This window comes from Phocoena sinus, chromosome 7 (genome assembly GCF_008692025.1).
Source record: "Phocoena sinus isolate mPhoSin1 chromosome 7, mPhoSin1.pri, whole genome shotgun sequence".
Classification (NCBI taxonomy): domain Eukaryota; kingdom Metazoa; phylum Chordata; class Mammalia; order Artiodactyla; family Phocoenidae; genus Phocoena; species Phocoena sinus.
The window spans coordinates 72,201,737-72,222,975 of record NC_045769.1 but is presented as its reverse complement, the minus strand read 5'-3'; the positions used below and the strand labels follow the sequence as shown (position 1 = coordinate 72,222,975).

At 41.4% G+C, this 21,239-nt stretch overlaps 1 protein-coding gene across 10 annotated transcripts in view; it reads right to left on the bottom strand.

Moving 5' to 3' along the window:
* The window catches only part of RBMS1 (RNA binding motif single stranded interacting protein 1), a 214,413-nt gene that overhangs the window by 93,776 nt on the left and 99,398 nt on the right, over positions 1-21,239 (bottom strand). For 7 of the 10 annotated variants that reach the window (XM_032636684.1, XM_032636688.1, XM_032636679.1 and 4 more), the window contains exon 2: positions 1,361-1,536. In XM_032636684.1, coding sequence (XP_032492575.1) covers positions 1,361-1,536 — 176 coding nt within the window. The remainder of the gene's footprint in view (positions 1-1,360; positions 1,537-21,239) is intronic. The other 3 variants (XM_032636680.1, XM_032636682.1, XM_032636687.1) reach the window with 1 other exon arrangement.

Sequence of the window (21,239 nt, the reverse complement as noted above, 5' to 3'; positions counted from 1 at the left end):
TTGAAGAAAATTTTTTTCTTAAAGCAAGAAGTAATAAATGTATACTTTACCCAGTAAAACAAAAATAAGATGCTATTAATCATATGTTTAGAAATGGAAATGCTTTTCAGGGAACAGGAAACATTCTTTAGTGGGCGTCCTTTTCCACAGTTATATAAAGTTCTGTTTGTGAGGGACCATGATTGTCTTTGGAAAAATAAAAGAGGCTGTTGTACGTGTAGGCTTTTATAGCTTAAAGTAATTGGAGGCTTTTAGTCTTTACACTGTGATCTTTGCAATGTGCAGTGCTTCTGGCTCCTTGGTTTAAACTGGTGCTTTCTTCCTTAGTTAATGTGATTGCAGCAAAGTAGCATACTTATATTCTATTTATCGACAAGCATATAATGCAAATTTCCTTTGGAACAAAGTTATACATGTATGCACATTTCATCTCAGGACACAGCACGGGGGGCAGTGAGAAGAGGAATAGGAACTTTGGGCATAAGAATGCCCAGAACTGAGGACTTCCCTGGTGGTGCAGTGGTTGAGAATCCACCTGCCAATGCAGGGGACACAGGTTCGAGCCCTGGTCCGGGAAGATCCCACATGCCGCAGTGCATGTGTGCCGCAACTACTGATCCTGCACTCTAGAGCCCGCATGCCACAACTACTGAGCCCGCGTGCCACAACTACTGAAGCCCGCGCGCCTAGAGCCCGTGCTGCACAACAAGAGAAGTCATTGCAACGAGAAGCCCGCGCACCGCAACGAAGAGTAGCCCCCGCTCGCCGCAACTAGAGAAAGTCTGCAACAAAGACCCAACACAGCTAAAAATAAATAAATTAATTAATTAATTAAAAAAAAAAAAGAATGCCCAGAGCTGAGCGTGAACAACCCGGACCACAAAACTACAGGTGTGAGTGAAGACAGACTACCTTTGCCCCCCTGGCATTAGCGTTTATACCCATTTAGGATTAAGTTAGACGGTAACTACCTTTCTGACGAACGGTGACAACGAAAGTTTCTCTTATGATGAGACAGAATGGCCCCGAGAGGTGCTTCCACAAAATAGGAGCACTCCTCAAAAAGGAACCAGCCGTGTTTTTAAACAATTCATAGCCTGCTTCTCATGCGCCAATAAAGTCAAATTCTACTGAGCAAATGCTCCAAAATTTATCTTATTATACAGGCATTCTGTTGATCGTCATGCTGACTGAAAAAGCATCCAAGGACTCAAAACTTAGAAACCCTGTCAACTGTGACCAGAATGAGCATTAACAGATTTGTCTTGTACTAAACCTCTCTCATAACACAATTTATCTCACTCTGTAATATGATCAAGGAGATATTTAGGAGCTAAACACAAGAACGACTTCTACTTACGGCTGACACAGCTTCACCAGGTCCTGGTCTGTGGTGTTGGGAGGCAGCCCCCGGATATAGAGGTTCGTTTTGCTTAGCTGATCCCATCCTGAGCTGCTACTGCTACTACTGTTGTTATTACTGCTGGTGGTGCTGGGGCTGGGAGGGGCCATGGGGTGGGCTGGGACCAGAGACTGCTGGAAAACAAAGACGGCAGCGTTAGAACGCCAGACAGAACCGATTCGGCACCATTCAGAGGCTGTATGACCTCCCAACCAAGACGAAGTTACCGAGATATGCATACAGATTTATCTTCAGCTACTTTACCGCAGATTTTCATTTACACCTTAAAAAAGATCTGTTCATTCTACAAAAATACCCTCTCCCTCAACATGAATAATAGGATTTTACTCAGCAGAATATTCTCTACCTACACCTGAAACAGGACTAAGTTTTTGTAAGATTTTATTCAAATACTTTAAGGAACACATCTGATACTCAAAACGAACTTGCATAAAGCTATTGATAATATCATTTTAATCTACAGTCATTTAGAAATCACTGGACTTTTGAAAAGGTTTTCAAATTCTGATGGACACTTGATTGAAACTTGCTGACAATTTTATTGAGATGATTCTTAGGGATTAAAAAAAAAAAAAGATTACTCTTCAAGTGTAAGAAGGTTAGAGTTCAGTCAAGAGGCTCAAATAAGGAAGACTTCACCTAGTTCTAAGACAGGCCCATGGCTTCCTTGAGACATCTGGATAAGATTCACAGGTCGGCTACCTTTCGCTCTGGCTAACCTTGTGAAATTTAACCCCTGTGAGAATGGTGTAGAAGCTGGAAACCTTCCCAGGCCTGGCAGCAACCAAGGTAACTTTTACAAAGCCTGCAAGCCAGGCTCAGTGTGGTTTCAGTCGGCAGCCACCTAGGAAGAATGTCTGAAAATGTACTCACATCAGATAATTGTTAACCAATCGAAAGAAACCACAGTTCTCTGTCCCTATGCCACACACATGACCTTTGAGGAAGTTAAATGGTTCAGTTTGACATGGAAGTCAGCACACCCCAAAGTGTCCTCACAGCAAATGCTCTGCAGTTTCACACCAGGACAGGAATTTTTTTTTACTTCACATCTTCTAAATAATAAATAGACTAACCAAGGGCATCACTGACACTGAGTAACAGTTGGAAGATGTAAAATTAGTCACTAGACATTCAACAAAATTTTCAAATCTTACAGCTTGATTTTTACTACCATAAACAAGAAAATGAGGCATCTCTAGGACACAATTAAATTCCACTTTAGAAAGTTCAAAACGTAGACCCCCTGCAATAAATATAACCTTGCTGACCTTGTCAGCAAACTCAACTTTCCAGGACAGATTATCTGGCTCTGCACCCAGTTTCTGCCACGGCCACCCTAACTCCACAGTAACCTGAGGCGCTGGGCACCTCATGAATCTAGACATGTAACCATTTCTTCATGGCCTATACTATGAAGATTGCTCTTCTCACTGCCCAGCGCCCTTGCTAAATTAAAATCAGAGTCCAAACACCACTTTATCTCAAGGGATTCTTTTTCAGAAAGGAGAGGTGCAAGAAGGGTTAACAACAGTCAATGTATAAATGAAGGCTGAACTTGAACCAGGAACATCAGCACAGCTTAATCCAAACAAAACCTGTCTGAGATCATATCCTATCAAGTCTATCTGATTTATGCCCTTAATAAGCAGTTGAACTCAAATCCTTTCCTCTCATCCCTGTTTGTCTCTAAGGGATAAAAACAGCTTTCCAGGTATAAACTAAGCCCTTCTCCTGCTCTGCCACTGTTGGCACCTCAGACCCCTCAGCTGTGCCACACAGAGGTCTATGTCCCTTCTCCAAAGTCACTCAATATAACTGCTAGCTGCAACCTCCAATCAGCCAGGCACCCTCTATTTCTCACTTCAGTGAAGGACAGAGGGGCTGGGAAGTTAACACATACATCGCCACCCTGTCCCTAGCCTTCGATTTACACAAAGAACGGACAGTTGTAGACATCTAGGCAAGACTGTAGTTTTTCTTAAATCGCCTCTGATTCACATTCGAGAGCCTATGCTTGCCTCAAACACAGCTTTTCACCATAGGACCTGGTGTGTTCAGCGCTGCAGTCGGGGGATGAAACGTGGTCACCTGTGTAAGCCTTGCAGGGGTCTGACAGAAGCTGTGGATTGGGTCCATGCCCACCTTGCAGTGGGATGACACCACCCAAAGAAAGTGAACCAGCAGGCATCTGAAAGACTGCATCCCAAGTCTGCCTCAGCTCTCACCTCTGCTCTTCTCTGGGGTGGAAAGTGGAGTGTCGGGCATAGACTTACACAATGAAAAGAAACATGTGAAAAAAAAAAAAAAAAGAAACATGTGGATGTGTGAGTTATCTGGAGATCTCCTGGACATGAAGGAGCAGGCTTTTATTTATGTATCTATATGTGGCAGAAGCAGAGCCATGATCTACATAGCTGATGGAATACATCTTTGACCGGCCTCCATATTTATGACAGCAATATTCTCCCATGCTGGAAGTAGGTGGGGAGCATATACAGTCTGTGCCTCCCCACTTTCTCTCTAACCTACTCTTTTGGGGAAAGAAATCTCCTAGTATTCCGATCCCACCTGGGAGAAGGGAGGTCCCGAATGTATCCTGAGGAGGGTGACTGGTCTCTGGTGAGTCCTGGTGACCAAGGTTAAATTCAAATGAATCCTATTATCAACTCTCAGAAATAGCTGATGACTAAAGACAAGAAGCATTAAATTAGTCCAAGTTGTCCATATTCCATTTTCTGGTACAGAAAATTTTAGATCAAAGATTGAGTTTTTAGAACTCATTGAAATTAAAAATTTAAATCCTGATAAAGACTTCCTCATGTTCAAAGAAGAAAATGCAAACACAATAAAGGAGTTTATTCCAAAATATTCAGAATGGGTTAATGATAATTGTTAAGAGCAGGGTAATAATTATTGTCATATCCTGCATGTTTCATATGTGCCAGGCACTGTGCCATGCATCACAGTGCCATGCATCATCTTACTTAATCCAAACGAGACAGATGCATAATTGTTCTCCCATTTTGCAGATCAGGAAACTGAGTCTCCGGAGACGTTAAGTAATGTGCCATGGTCACACTTTTAGTAGGCGGCAGGGCTGCAATTTGAACTCAGATCTGCTGGACAACAAAGCCAGAGCCCTTAATCTGTACTCTAAATGGCACCCCAGACACTGTCTATATCCTAAATGAACTATTAATATTATTTCATTTTTCTGTGCCCATTCTTCCTGCAACTTAAATTATGAAACTGAAGTTTTTCTGAAATATGACACTTAATACCATTGGTGGCTAAGTTTTTTTAAGAAAAAAAATTCCAAGGTGCCTTTAAGTTAATTTAATGAGCAACAGTCAACTTGTGCTTTTTTTTTTAACAAAACCCTTAAAAAGTTCAGTTTTTAAAATTCGACCTTATAAATCTTTTCATTAAAAGAATTCTGCAAACAATTTTGGAAAGCTACAGCACGTTACAGCCGAACATCAGAGTCACCATTTTAGGAAGGCTCCACTTAACCAGTGAAGAATGAAACCCTCACTCCCAGATTGAAACACAAACACTGACAAGTCTTTATCTACAACTTCAGAACCCTGATCAATTTAAAGCAATTACACTTTGTAGTCAAGTGCCTCAACAGCATGAACCGCAAACTTAAAAAAAAAAACAAGAAAGAAAAAAAAAGCTCACAAGTGGACGATATTTTAACAAACTCCATTTTCATCACTGGTTGTCCTTTTACATTTTGCCTCTCAAAAACCCCTAAGCTGCCCTAGAATTTGAAAAGACACTCCCCACCTTCCACCCCTTGGATGAAGCATGTGGACAATTTTCACAAATTCAACCTATTTATTTAAGGAACTGGGTGGCTGAATGACCACAGCTAAGTGCTGACCCATCCCACAAGAGCCTAGGAGTCTGTAGCTCAGCCTTCTTTGGCCTAATCTCACTGCTTCAGGTCAGGTAAACAAGATACCTATCAAGTTATCTATCCAAGGGCAGGGAAAACAAGCTAATTCAGTTTTCACAATAACATTTAACTAGGCTGAATTCGCATGCCTAAAGTGATAGAAAAATAAAGTTGGTGGTGAACAAATGGGTGGCTCTGTTAGCAGAGCCTCTCGGCACTCCCTGCAGGAGTGGGTGTGGGCACCAGCAGGAAGAGGGCTTGTCAACACTCAGGGAGGACTTCCTGTGTGGACCACAATCAGGGAGGACTTCCTGTGTGGACAGCACTCAGGGAAGACTTCCTGTGTGGACAGCTCTGATGCCTCCATCCCACCAGGAAAGCCCACTCACCTCCTACACCAAAAGACAGACACGCAGCAACTACACGTACGGTAAATCTATTTCCCTCCCCATCACATCACCCCTCACCCCAATGCACATTAAGAAGTCTCTTCTATATAAATGCAAATCTAAGTCTCTTTTAAAAACGGGATTAACCACGTGTGAACTAAAAATATATTAGTAATCATGTACATTGTTGTAGATTTCTATTCAGCAAAGAACAATTAAAAAACAAAGACCTGTCACTATAAATTCTATTGTCCTATTTCCTTCCTATTTCTAATAGGCTCAAGAATAGTGCTCTGACCAATCTTATAGCTGAAGCTGTTCTTCCCTCACCCCCTCACTTAGTAACTTTCCTAAGAATATACTTTGAAGGGAAGGGAAACCTAGTATCTGCCTTTTAATTACCCTCAAATCTTCTTTAAGGCTGTCATCCTCATAGTTTAAGGTTATAATCCATAATCCCTGTCCCCACCCTGCCACCCCCTACACACACACACACACACGCGCACACACACACACACACACACACACACACCCCACCACCAAACAGCAGGGAGGTTTACCACATCAACTATTTCCTTTATCCAGAAGCAAAATAATCATTACAGTTGCTCCTGAGAGCAGACAGAAGTCATGGACATCATCATTTCTCCAGGAAATAGTATAGTATCAAGCCTGGCGTGAACTGAGTACTACACAAAGGCACTGTCTACCAAACTAATGCCATATACTGGTTCTTCTCCCAAAGCTTTCAAGATACAAAGGAAATTTAATAATTTAGGGGAATTATGGAACGGGGGTGGGGGGGCAGATCATCTGAATAGGCCAATTTTGTCACAGTCAGAACATTTTTGTTGGTTTGTTTCCATTTAGACATCTGAGTGGCTCCAAAAGGGCTAGGAATAATAACTGAGAAAGATAAAGTTCCTGGCACAGGGAGCTGGGAAAGTACACAGCTGAGAAGTGGGAGGTGAGTTAGTGAGAGATGAGAAGCTGGCCAGGAAGCAGATGTTCTTCCGGGTAGGCCAGGAGGCGAAAGGACAGCACCGACATTAGCCCAGAACAATGGTGCCCCTTCACACATGCAGAGTCTTACTCACCCATCACTGGGAAGGAGGACAAATGGGCAGATATCAGGTAATCCCATTGGATGCCAGGATATCAAAGCTTAAAATCACATAGCTAATTAGTTAATGAACTGGGTCTCATATTGTCACTGTTCCTTGTTTGGAAACAAACTTTGTAGCCTCAAACTATGAAACTGAGCAATAGGTTATTCAGCATTCTTTTGCTGGATTCTGTCTGTCGAAGCAGAGAGGTCCATGTTGTTATGTTTGCTATTTAAAAAATCTAAAACTAAAAATTCCCAAGGCTTCGTAATTAATATTCACTAAGATAGTTATCAAATCTCATCCTTAAATGTAAAGTTGCAATCTCTACATAGAAATCTCTTTACCTAGGTCCATCAGATAAAAAAAAATAAATTTCAGACGTGCACTGAAATTTTAAAATGTACCATTCCGGTGAGCGATGCGGATAACGGAGGAAGCGAATAAGTGTGTGGGACCCGGGGTTGGTGAGAAATCTGCATCTCCCTCGCGGTTTTGTTGTAAACCTAAAACTCCTCTTTAAAAAAAGCCTTTAAAAAACAAAACAACAGGGACCTCCCTGGCAGTCCAGTGGTTAGGACTTCGCCTTCCAATGCAGGGGGTGCGGGCTCGATCCCTGGTGGGAGAGCTAAGATCCCATGTCTCGTGGCCAAAAAAACCAAAACATAAAACAGAAGCAATACTGTAACAAATTCAATAAGGACTTTAAAATTGGCCCACGTCAAAAAAAAAAAAAAATCTTTAAAAGCAAAACAAAAAACAACATAAAGATTCCGCACTGAAGGCATTAAGTATGTTATTCACCGGAAAACTGGAAGGCCAAGAAAGTAAGTGAGGGGCTTAAGGCAACGGGTTCAAAACTTCCTTACCAGAAAGCACATTCATTAGGAAGGAAAAGCTATTAACAGTGGGCTCCTGGCCTTATCTACCCTTAATTGCATCACGTAAAATGGTGTGGTATGGTTTCTAAAAGTAGTAAGAGTTCAACCAAGTGCTCATCCCTGAGATGAGATGAGAGGGATGAGAGGGCCTGGGACAGAAAGGTTGAAGGCGGCTTCACTGAGGGAGTAGATGGCTGAGGGAGCTGGATATTAATGGCAAGTCATTAAAAACAGAGGAAAGGCAGTCCTGAAAGGGGTGGGTGTGTGGGCAGAGGAGAAGAGCCGACCAAGATACAGACAGGAAGCATCATTCTTCATAAAGCCAGGGAAAAGACCAACCTCTTTTCCTTTGTCTTTTCCCTTGGTTGGCTCAAGGGTATGCTAGGACAAGCTGATGTTTGGGGAGGAGAAGGTGTGTGTGGGGGGATGACACTAGAAAGGTAGGAGGAGTACCTAGAAATCGATATAGAGTATGGATATAATGTCACACATGACTGTTCAGAGTCTCACAGGGAGAAGAGAAAATTTTAAGATGATAAATGAAGAGCATAGCTTGTGGAGGACATAAACCTAAGGAAATTCTCCCCCCTCCTCTCTACATACACAAGAAAAATGACTGAATGGAAAAATCTGCATATCTGGAGTCCAGTCTTGCCTTGGCCAGTACCTGGAGCATCATTTCTGGGCAGCACAAGGTCCTCGCCTGGGCAATGAGCAGGTTAGACTGGGTGATTTCTAAGCTCCCTTCCATTTCCGAATTCTAAGGCTGGATAATGCTTCTGGCTGTCTCCAGCTAAGGCATATCACGACAGAACCCAGCCAGGCCCCTGGGTACTCTTATCTACCTGCACCAACAGCCAGAGAAATGGAGTAAGAGGTTGAATCAGCAGACCCGAGAAAGAAGACTCACCCAACTACATGCGCAGCTAGAAGACAGACAGGAGTCGCACTGTGGTCTCACCTCCCTACACCACTTAAGCCAAGCACAGAGTCCCTATTTAGCCACAGATGTTTATGAGGAAATACAGTAAATACAGAAGCTATACTAAAACTACAACTAAAGTTTAAAGAAACAAATTAAAAAAAAATTTTTTTAAAGATATAATATTCAGAGTTCTTATAGCCAGAGTGGTCTTCAGATGAAAATATTATAGCTGAATAACTTGGACCTATTGAGACTTTTGGTTGGTTAACAGCCTCACATCTTTCTGTTTCAACATGTAATCAGTAAAAAGTTGCATTTCACATTCTATTTAATCTCTTATACATCAAAAGACCATGTAATAGCTCCAAAACCACCTTAAAAGAAAGTTCATAACAACCAGCTATTGGAACACGGTAAACAGAAAATCCTGCCAAACTCCTGGTACAAAATTGATTACTCTCCTGGATTCTGAATGCAGGTGCATAGAGAGTGTTTTTATTCTCTTTTTGGGTCTCAAATGAAGAATTTTCAAATCCACACCTGTTTTGTTCCTTGACACAGAGCCCTGCAAAGGGACAAGAACAAACTCTTCCTTTTTACTCAAAATAAATTGAAAAAAGGAAATTTCCTAAGGGAAGTGCAGCATTACCTTTATCATGACAGCTCAGAGCACCTCTGCAAAGCCTGAATTTCCTGCCTCACCCCAATGGAGTTAGGATACCAGCATGGTCAACTTCCTTCCAGCTGTTTTTGTTTTTTTAACATTTTTATTGGAGTATAATTGCTTTACAATGGTATGTTAGTTTCTGCTTTATAACAAAGTGAATCAGTTATACATATACATATGTTCCCATATCTCTTCCCTCTTGCATCTCCCTCCCTCCCACCTGCCCTATCCCACCCCTCCAGACGATCACAAAGCACAGAGGTGATCTCCCTGTGCTATGTGGCTGCTTCCCACTAGATATCGATTTTATGTTTGGTAGTATATATATGTCCATGCCACTCTCTCACTTTGTCCCAGCTTACCCTTCCCCCTCCCCATATCCTCAAGTCCATTCTCTAGTAGGTCTGTGTCTTTATTCCCATCTTGCCCCTATGTTCTTCATGACTTTTTTTTTTCTTAGATTCCATTATGTGTTAGCATACGGTATTTGTTTTCCTCTTTCTGAGTTACTTCACTCTGTATGACAGACTCTAGGTCCATCCACCTCACTCCAAATAACTCAACTTCGTTTCTTTTATGGCCGAGTAATATTCCATTGTATATATGTGCCACATCTTCTTTATCCATTCAGCCGATGACGGACACTTGGGTTGCTTCCATCTCCTGGCTACTGTAAATAGAGCTGCAATGAACATTGTGGTACATGACTCTTTTTGAATTATGGTTTTCTCAGGGTATAGGCCCAGTAGTGGGATTGCTGGGTCATATCGTAGTTCTATTTGTAGTTTCTTAAGGAACCTCCATACAACAGTGGTTGTATCAATTTACATTCCCACCAGCAGTGCGAGAGGGTTCCCTTTTCTCCACACCCTCTCCGGCATTTATTGTTTCTAGATGTTTTGATGATGGCCATTCTGACCGGTGTGAGATGATATCTCATTGTAGTTTTGATTTGCATTTCTCTAATGAGCTGTTTTTAAAACTCTATGTATAGTACAGTTTGTATCTTCTAGCATTTTTTGTTAAGTAAAGAATTATTGCTGAGATCGCAAAGTCCTCAGGGTGGAAATTACCTATTTAAAAATATACTTTCTTTACACTACACAACACTTATTGAAAGTACTGTAAAGTGATTAACTAAACATAAAGTTAGAAAAACATGAGCCAGCTTACCCCCAAAAAACCCCAAATGAATTTATTCAATTTTTTTTTTCCCAAGATGCAAAGGGACATGTGAATAAGCTTGCAGCATTATGGGTTTCACAAATCAGTCCCTGGAGAAAAAAGCATTATCTGTACTTTCGGGAAACTGAACAAGTATTTGAAATCTTCCCATAATAATAATACAAAAAATGAAATCGTATCTGACCGTGTTGTGATTTGTATATAGCCAAAGTAAAACATCAACAGGAAAAATTTTTGAGTTACTACAACTCAAAAAAATTAATAACCACATTTATTGCTTTTTCATGGTACAATTTAGCAGTTTACATCTGACACAATATGGATAATTAGTGTAGGACGGCTTTTTATTATGTATCTCTGTGTATGTATTTCTACGTAAATGTCTGTGAGCAAGTAGAAGGGATTAAGCAGATGGTTGTCTCTGAGACACACTGTCTCTGAGACACAAAGCACAGTGGCTTTTTTTTTTTGCCTGAGATCCACCTAAAAAATTAATTTTTTGCCTGAGATTTTAACACTGTATACACATACAGGCAAAGACATAGAAGTTATTTTCCTTTACCCTATGCAATGTACCCTAACAGTACCTTTTCTTGCCTATTTCCTTAAATAAGAAATGCTGGTAGCGACTTAGTAGCGGCCTACTAAATTGATTCCACACCCCACTAATACTGCCACTTGCAGGTTACAAAACAGTGCTCTGCTGCATTTCTCAAACTTTGATGCGTACAGGAATCACTTGCATTGTTAAAATGCAGATTTTGACTCAGCCACTTGGGTAGAGCCAAGATTCTGCAGTTCTAGCAAGCTTCTGGGTGTTGCCCATGCATAAGGCAGGAAGGACTCAAGGCAATGAATACTCTTGGTGAGTGACAATGAATTCTGGAAAGGGACCTTTCCAACTTTAAGAAGGAGCAAGGTGCGTCTACCCATAAAATGAAATGAAAACCTCTGTTCATCTGCTTTCTAGAGCTGAGAGAGACATCAGAGATCATGCAGTCTAGTAATTCTCAACTGGAAGTATAAAAGAATATTAAGAGATGGGTGGGGAGTGGAGATAGGGGCAGTATTTTTATTTTTACTCAAGAAGGCTTGACTTTTAAAATGTTGATAAACACTGATCTAATTCAATACCTTGCTTTTCAGGAAACCCCTGTGAGGCCCAAAGAAGTCAAAGCATGTATATGTCCAATGTTGTACAGCTAATTCAAGGCAGGACTAGGTCTCCCTTCCCACCAGTGCTGTCAAAAGGCACCAGCCCTTATTTGCTACAAGGATTGTAGCACTTATAATGGTACATGCCAAGTTTTCTCAATGAGTCTTAAAAAGGAAAACTGATGTGCTAGTCTTGTTAAGGTATCATAGAAAAAGTATGTATTTTGTACTGCCTCTTTTACACCTCATATTTTAGATTGCTTACTTGGATGTCCAAGTGTATGCTAGACATCCAATTTCCTGCTTACTGAAAAAAAAAAAAAAGGAAACTCACACCATCTATTAAATTTACAATTCAAACTTCCTAAAAACTCCTTGTGAATGCCACCACTCTATTTTTGTGTTTATATTAAAAATTTGTGAATAATACAATCCTTATCTGTACCATCTACAAGAAGATACATAAATCAAACAGATTAATCATAGCAGTTTGTTGCCTTTCTGTCAGAGAAGTACATTCAGGGTCAAATGGCAATTTAATAAGCTTAGGTTAGAAACCTTTGAAAAGTCTCTAGAATTGTCCGCCCACTCTCTAGTCTCCCTATGTATGTCAGAAATTCACTCACTTAAACCAAGAAACTTCAACCCTCAGTTTCCTTACAAAGAAACTTAGAGACTTGGAAGATTTTCCTTTCATGTATTCCAGTGTCTGGTTTTATCCTAAAGCTTCACAGTGGCTATACTCATATTCATTCTCTAAGACGAGCTGGTTTTCCTTCAGAAATCCCCAAAATTATGAGAACGCTGCTCCCAAGTAGCTCACCAGTATACTTAAAGAACTGTTCCTCTTTTGACCTGAGTAAGCATTTCTTCATTTTTTTTTTTTTTTTTTGCAGGAACAAGTTTTCTTCCCTGTGGGATTCCTCTTGTATATATAGACTGAATATCCACTGCTTACAGCAGCCCAGAGACTCTCCTCTCTCTTGTGGAGCCAGCCCATGCACTACTGCTGTCTAATCACTTCAGGACTGATGGTATCAGCCTTGGAGTACCTGGGTGCCTTGGAAGGTAACCAACCCAAGTGCTGGCAAGGTTCACTCCTCTCTTCATCTTTTCTGAAGTAGATAAACTAACGTGCAACTTCATTCTGCAGTAAGTGGAATCTGGGAAACAGTTTCAGTATTTATGTAAGCCAGACAGGACTTCTTTTTCAAAAGAAAACTTATTTCACAATACTCTTTGTTTAAAGTAGGGATTGTTGCTCAAGAAGAAAAAAAGTGAAGCTATTCATCTTCCTGAAGACCTTTTATTTTCTGTTGCTCAAGTTAATCACAAAGCATCAGTTTCATTTGAAACTGATTGAAAGTTGAAAATTTCAGAGGGACCTTCTTTTCCAAGAAACCTGGGACAGTATGATTCAAGTTCTAGCTCTCGGTAGAAAGGAGACCCGGAACCTCTGTGAATTTGGGGGGCCGGGTATGGGGGTCACACACCCCACAGCAGCACAGCTCCATTGAGGCTTTCCATCCCCGTTTCCTCTCCTTATATTTAGTTTCACTATGTAGCATATAAAATATCCTTTACCTTTGCTTCATGAAATCAAACATGCAATCTTTCATTCTCAATCATGATCCCAGATTAACCTAATTTATTAGTGACAGGTACCCAAACTGGATTTCATAAATCTCTGTCCTTCTAAATGCACAAGAAAATGACATCATCTCTTCCCACCCATCGACAAAGAAACACAGTGGTGAAGACAACTGTACCTAAATGGAAACTGGCTTCAGGAGACTCTACACTCGATGACCAGTGATGAGGGGCCAGCTCTCTGCACCCACCCCACCTAAACCAAAGCAGCCAATGAGCACTGCCGGCACAGGAAAGGGAAAAACACTGCTGTGAACCCCTGTCCTGACAGAGCAGACGGGAATGGTCCAGGTGTGGCCTGCAAGCCACCTAGGATCTCCTACGCTCTCTGGATTGTGTGAATGTGAAGCAGCAGCTCTCCGGATTGTGTGAATGTAAAGTAGCAGCAAGGATACTTCAGGGAACCTGTGCATTACCAAATCATTTTGCTGAAACAGAAAAAATGCAGGAGGCGGACAAAAACAGTTTTAAAATTTCTATTTCTCCATACAGACATCAAAAATCCTAAAATTCAAAAAAAAATCCTAAAATTCAAGTCTTTGGATATTTCCTTTACATTTTGGACTAGATTTAATCTCAAAACAGTACTCTCTGCCCAATTTAAAAATCGGGACATAGAACAAAAGAATGAACTAAAAAGAATGGTAGATTTTTTTTTTTTAAAGACCAGAACCAGGCACTGTAACTTCTAGTATGGGGGGAAAAATTAGGAATGAATGGGCAAACTGCCTTTTCTACACTCCAGCCAGGGAAGCTGGAGAAGGAGGTCCTCACCTCGAGGCACGGAGGGTGCCAGTCAGCCCCTGCTCTGCTTGTCTCTGCAACCCAGTAGCTGCTCCCAGTTACATAAGAATTATTCAAATTACACCATCATCCTACTTTTAGGAGAACTTCCAGTACCAAGCAAATTAGGAAGAGATGCAGATCTAAAAAACAATTTAATCCTGCCTGAATACATTTTTCGAAAGGTAGTATGTAAATTGTAAATACTGAAGCCAGAATTTATCCATTAAAATCTTAGACAGGTTATCTCACTCCGCTGTCCCCAGAAATACACATGGAAACTTTGCCTGCATCACCTACATCGGAGACTCTAACTTCATCTTCGTTCTTTCTTACTGTAAAATCCAAACATACCTTGCGATAATAGCTGATGTGCAAATGCTCGCTAGCAGTTATCTTTCTAGAAAGAGACAAGATGTCAAGAATAATACTTTTCTCTTAATTGAGGGGAGTAGGCTTAGCCATTTGTTTACCTGTTTTAATTGGGGCTGTAATCTGTGATCGTTTTACTATCAAATTTACCTAGACAATCTTTAAAAAGAGCGAAATAAGCAACAGCTAAAGGGAGAACACCATTTTAAACCGTGACAGCTTACTGCAAACATTTTTTTCTAGAGAACTGAGTGTTATTCACCGTACTGATCGCTAACATTGTTGAGCATTTATTGTGTCTTTTGGTACCAAGCTAGGTGCTTTATATGTATTCTTTCATTTAATCACAATAAGGGAGGTATAATTTTCACCATTTTACAGCTGAGAATACAGAAGTTAAGAGATTTTCCCAACATCACTGAGGAGGTGGCCGTCTGGATGTGAAATACGGTCTGCCTGACAACCTCTTTAGGAGCTAAGCGGAAGAGAAAGTAGGCGTTAAGGGAGGGGTATGCCATTGAGTTTCACTGAATTGGGGGCCTTATTTGATACACAGTTGCTCTACCTAAAGACTCTTTTTTTAAAAAAACGACCTTTGCCGTGAATATTCTGCCTATGTCATGGTTACTAAAAATCTTCCTAATACCCATCAATAAAACATAACCAAAAGGTTTTTGGCTCAAGAAACTTGGTTGCAAAACAGTGGAACTTAGTGATAAGTTCCCTTTTACCCCGATCCCAACAGTACAGCATGACTGTGTAGGAATATCTCTAGAAAACACTCAGGCAACATGCTTTCCTTTAGATCTTCTCAGTACATGGTATTTTAATTTAAACAAAGGTTTAACACTTACTAACATGGTTATTTCTACATTTGAATTAAAGAATAAATCTGCTTCCCTGGCCTGTAAGCCCCTTGAGGACATGTAACCACATCCTGCCTGACTATCCCACCCTGTACAGCACAGAGCTTGGACCAAGCACTTTATGTACGTGGTGAGGGAAAAAACATGGACTGACATATGTTAGAAACCATGCAACTGTTGCAGGGCTTTAACTGCTGTATGTTGAACAGCTCTGGGGTATAAAGAGGTGAGAGGAGTTGGCCAGGGCTGGATGATGGCAGAGTCTGTCTTAGAGAGGAGTTTGATATCTGGGGCAAAATGAATCAATCATACCCTTTTCGTAGCTGAAACAAGATCTCTATTTTCACTGAAATCTATGATATTTCCTCTCCAGACCTGCAGCATCTCTGGAACAATCTCCCAACTCTATGACAGGTGGACTTTTAAAATTCCTAGTTTAAGACTTCAAAAACACCAGGGATGCTGGACAAATTATGATTGATAGTGAGAATTATAATTCAGAGAAAAAGATGAGTCCTAATAATCTTAATCGTATTGCCTTTGGATACCTGAGATATGTGGGTATCTGTCTTTTCAAAACAGATTAATCAGAATTACTATAAACCTTCAAGAAGATATAATCACTCTGGGATCCTCCTGCCTTTGGTAACGGCCACATCTGGTCAGGCAGTTGTTACTCATTCTTGCCAGGAGCTGCTTTAGTAGACTCTCAATTGAAAAATGACACCTTCACTCCAATCCTTTTAATTGATTTTTAACCTTAGAGAAGTGTACGACAGAGAGTTATTTAGAGGACTAACTTCTTAATGGAGCCATCTGAGTATTTTGAGAAAATTCTCTCGGATGAACCACAAATCACACCCACCGCCCCCTCAACTGCAGCATGGCTTTAGAAGAACAGAGAAAATGCTACTCCTTGAAATGAACTGCATTGCTTTAAAAAAGTTAATTAAATATAAGTATCACCATCCTAATACAATTCAAATGTCACTAGTTTCTGTCAGGAAATTGAAAACTTAGATGTGTATAGTAACTATAATGTTACATTTGTATATTAAGCTATACCGAAGTTAAAATATAAATGGGGAGAAAGTGGGAAATGGCTGGATTAGTTTCCTAAGGCTGCTGTAACAAATCACCACAAACCTAGTGGCTTACAACAGCAGATGTTTATTGCCTCACAGTCCGGGAGGCCAGAAGTCGGCAATGCAGGTGTCAGCAGGGCAATGCTCCCCCGACGGCTCTAAGGGAGACTGCTTCCTGCTCTCCTAATTTCTGGCAGCTCCTGCAGTTCTTGCCTCGAGGTAGTGTACTTTCAATCTGCCTCTGCCTTCACGTGGTCAGCTCTCTGTGTCTCTCCTCTTCTTAGAAGGACACCAGTCATTGGACTTAGGGCCCACTCTAATTCTGCTCTGATTGTATCTCAAGACCCTTAACTAATTACATCTGCAAAGATCTTATTTCCAAATTAAGTCACATTCTGAAGTTCTGGTTAGACACGAATTTTGGGACACGCTATTCAACCCACTACAGTGACTTTCTCTGAAGGCCGATTTTGACCCTCCTAACCTTACTTTTCCTAAACTTACTTATGTAATCAGAACATGTACAGAGAATTACTTTACATCTGTACCCACTATAACACCGATTAATTCTTTAACCATAATTATATCCAGAAAGAAACTTATGTGTCATCTTGTCCAACCTCATATCCAAAGGAAGATTTCTCTCTATGGCATAGAGATGGGGGGTGAAGGTGGGGGGGCCATTACAAGACAGCAGATGTCCCAGTTTATTTCTAAACCACTTCTAGTTGCCACAGCATACAAGTCTAGTCTCCCCTTCTTTTATCCAAATTTAAATCTTTAATAACTATCACCCCCCCCAAAGGTATTCCTTTAAACCTCCCGACAAGCAACAATAACCGAACAACTTCTTTGACCTAGACAACTCCCAAGGAGGTAGTAAAGCAATTACGGTTGAAAGGATGCATTCTGAAATCAGACTGCCTCAAGTTCAGATCTACCACTGAACTTGACCTAAGGCAAATTATCTCTGAATCTCATCTCTTCATCTGTAAAGTAAGGATGACACTGTCTATGCTAGCTCACAGAGTAGTTGTGAAGGCAGCACAAGCTAATCACTGCTGGGCCCCTAGTGAAATGCCAAGCTTGGAAGAAGCGCTTAATGACTGCCAGCTACACTTGAGTCCATCCTTCTCAGTGTTCCTCTCGCAACTTGGTACCCAGATGGCCAAGAGGGCTCTGCTCAGTACAGACACCACCAGTCCTAAGCTTGAAACTGACTTATACAGGTAAGTAGCTCCTCAATCCCCCTTCCTCCTACTCCGAGGCTCCTTTGCAAAGCCACAGTAAAGAAGAAATTGGAGAAAACTGAAAATGAAAATGACCCTGTGGGTTCAAAAGTGGAAGATGCTGCGAAAGGCAAGGGAAACTGGAGGAGCTGATTCCCCAGGAAAGGCTCCCTGGAAAGGTTGGCTAACCAAAATTTTCCTATTCCCTGGGCATTTTCATTTGGGTGAATTTTACACTTAAAATTCCAACTAGAGGTGCATCTGGGTTAGGGCCCCTCTTTTAAAATCCCCAAACTTCTTGAATCTGATGTGGTAAAACAGTCATCACCTAAAACAGTTGAGATGAGCATCACAAGGGAACTTAAAGATGTGCATATGTTCCATTAGAGGTGCCTAACTTTTTGTTATCTTCAACCTTCAGAGAGAGAGGAGGCAGAGTGCAAAAGGCCACTCAATTTACGTTTTTCACTATGATTATTAGAAGTGAGAAAGGCATTCTCTTCCTCTACTGAACGTACCATACGATAACCCTTTGCTCAGCAGAGACTCAGAACCTAAGGTGGCAACGTCATTTCTAAAATTCCATTAGAAGACCATGGGCTTTGGGGCTAACCGAGGAATCTAGCTATTATTAATAACATTTCGACTGGCAAACCTAGGAACCAGTTCACCAAATACGATGTTTCTATGAGAAAAAAAAAAGTGTTCTGATTTTTAAAATTTCAACTTACAGATGAACTTTTGGATAAGAACTTTTAATACTCATGCAGTAGGATGACTTCATTTCTTAATCTAAATACTCAAATTTTATTAACTGTAGGTAAAACAACACCAACAGTCTAAGCAGCTTAATCAGCTGGCTAATTCATTTGGGGTCAAACCAACCACACAGCCCTTTTCACATACCTAGTTGGACGTATTCGACTTCCCTCAGAATTTTTTTTTTTAACTGAACAGCACGATTTTATGATTATTCCCATTAACCCTCTTTTTGTTAACTGGTGCCTATCTTCCAGTATACTGGTATCCTTCTGCTAACTGATATTCTCTGTAGTGCACCATTCCTCCCAGCTGGAAGTCACCTGAAGAATTGAGAAGCATGTTTTCTACGTGGTGTACAAGTTGCTGCTTTCAACAAGTTTTATCTCAGGATATCTACTGTCTGGTTTTTCAAATCCTAAGACTACCCCCACCTCTTGACTTTCCGGGCTGCTTTTTCCCTCTTAGCTAGAGACAGAGCTATGTATGATTGTCAAGATCAAAGTTACAAATATCAAAAGACTGCCAATCGTGGCTTTAGGAAATGGGGCTGGGGAGGCGGCAATGATGGGGAAAACACTGAGGCAAGTGAGATTACACTAACTACTCTTTTTCTCTTAATGGTTCTTTTTGCCCTATTCCCTTAAGAGGGCTGAATAAAAATCGGGTAGATCTCTAAATTTTATTAGCAAGAGCTTTTAATTACCAAATGTTGTTTCCTAAAATTTACAATAACTGCCAAGGTTTGTGGGCTGTGGCTAAGCAAGCAGAAAAGATGCACGTGGAAGTGCAAGGAGCCAGGTGCCACTGTCTGATGAGCTGGTCCTTTGCTTGCTTCTGATTAGACAGCTGTCTAGCTGTGGAGGAAGGGAGTGTCTCAGCAATGGTGTGAGACCTGGAACCTTTCTCATCCCTGCTGCCAATGGCAGTCTTGCCCACTCAGTGTGTAGGGGAGAGATGCTGAGAAAAAGGGTCAACAAAGCAAATAAAATGGAAACCCACTCTCATCATACACACACAGTTAGGTAGACTATGAGATGCTCAGGAATCGCTCCTCCCTGCCCTGTCCTCTCCCCCAACAAGTACACAGAACTAGCAGCATATGCACCTCCTCCCACCCCCGCAACACACATATACACCCTAGGCAGCTGCTTAAAAAACATGCCTGGCAAAAATTTTACCGGGGGAAAAAAAGAAACAGCTTTCTGTGTACTACATTTTGAAGATTTTCATCTGGTCCCTGAGGTTCACGGCTGGCCCTGGCGTCTTAGCTGGCTCAGCACTTCTACAGACTGACCTCTGAAACCGTTTCCAGTTTTCTATAGGAACGGAGAATGGCTCAAATGCATCAACCCAGCCGGTCCAGTGCTCTGGCCAACCAAGGTTGCAAGGGACACGTGCTGTTAGCTTTTCTTTGTCAGCCTTGGGAGATATATCCCAGTTTTTCTTTGGACCCAGTTTTGACTCAGTTTCTCATACATCTGTCATTCTCCTACTTGGTACCCATTTACATTTCCTGCCTACATCACCCCTGGACTTAAAAGATCACTGCTTTATAAGCTAGCTCATTCTTTGTCACTGAAGATGCCCACAGGCAGAGCTTTTCTGAGGAATATTTCACCCAGTGGTCCTCAGATTTCAGTGAGCTTCTAAGTCACCTAGAGACCTTAAAATGCCCCTGTAGTGTTTGAGAAAGTGAGGTAGTGGGACCCAATAATTTACCTTTTTTAATAAGCACCCCAGGAGATTCTGATGCCGTTGGTCCAGGGACCACACTTCAGGAAATGCCTACATAAACAGTAGAACAAAGAGAGCACATCTCTGAGACTCAGAGACCTTGGTGTCCCTCCTACTCTGGAAGGTTTACGCTATGGCCTCTACAGCTAATCTGAGTCTTCAGGGCACTGAGGCCCCTACCCACTTACGCCCCAGCACCCTGGCTGTGACCATCCTACTCGCAGAGCAGCCGCCATCTTGTCCCCTTGCTCCCCACAGGGTTTATCTTTCAGCTCTTCCAAATGACACTGGATCCTTGGACTTGCCGGCAGGAAGAGGCGTGTCCGGTTCTAAAACTGCACACTCTCTAGTCACACCCTCTAGATTCTCTTTTCCATCAGCTGATCCAAGCAATTTCTGGTTCCCTGATCTGACACTTCTTACTAACCCTCCCTCAGATGTGAGAGGTTTTCGTGGCTTCTCACTAACAGCCATATAGAGAGTTGAATGCCCAGCTCTACATACACTTCACTGGGTACAAAGAAATGTCAACTCATCGGCTCAGAGGATACCCCCTGGGACGAGGCCTTCCGCAGTGCATCTCCTACACAGTTACAAGACAACATCTTTCTGTTCCCATTCGGAGTCAGGGAGTCCATTCCACACGTGTTCATTTTACAAACTGTCTCAATCCTTACTTTGCTTTATGTGACTATTTGCAGAAAACAAACAAACTTCAGAAAGTGGCTGCTTTTATAAACCCAATGACCTCATTCTGGGCAGAAATGTACCTTCCCCGACACATAGCACTGCCAGTCACTGATAAATTCTTGCCGAAATAGTAACTGATAAGTATGCCTAACTTCACACGCTGAGGTAGTTCTGAAAAATTCTGCATGAGCAAATCCATGTCCTGGATGCAGTAAGGAAATAGGATTTTTAAAGAAAACCTGAAAATGAAAGCAGCAAATACTGTGCCCCAGATATGCATGTAAAACGCTATGCTCCATAAATACTATGTTGCAAAGAAATACAGTTTCCAAGTGCTCAGACCTTAAAACAACCTAGCTGGTGATGAGAAACACACCCAAACAAAAAGACCGATTCAGCAAATAAGCAACAATTATATATAATGAAGAAT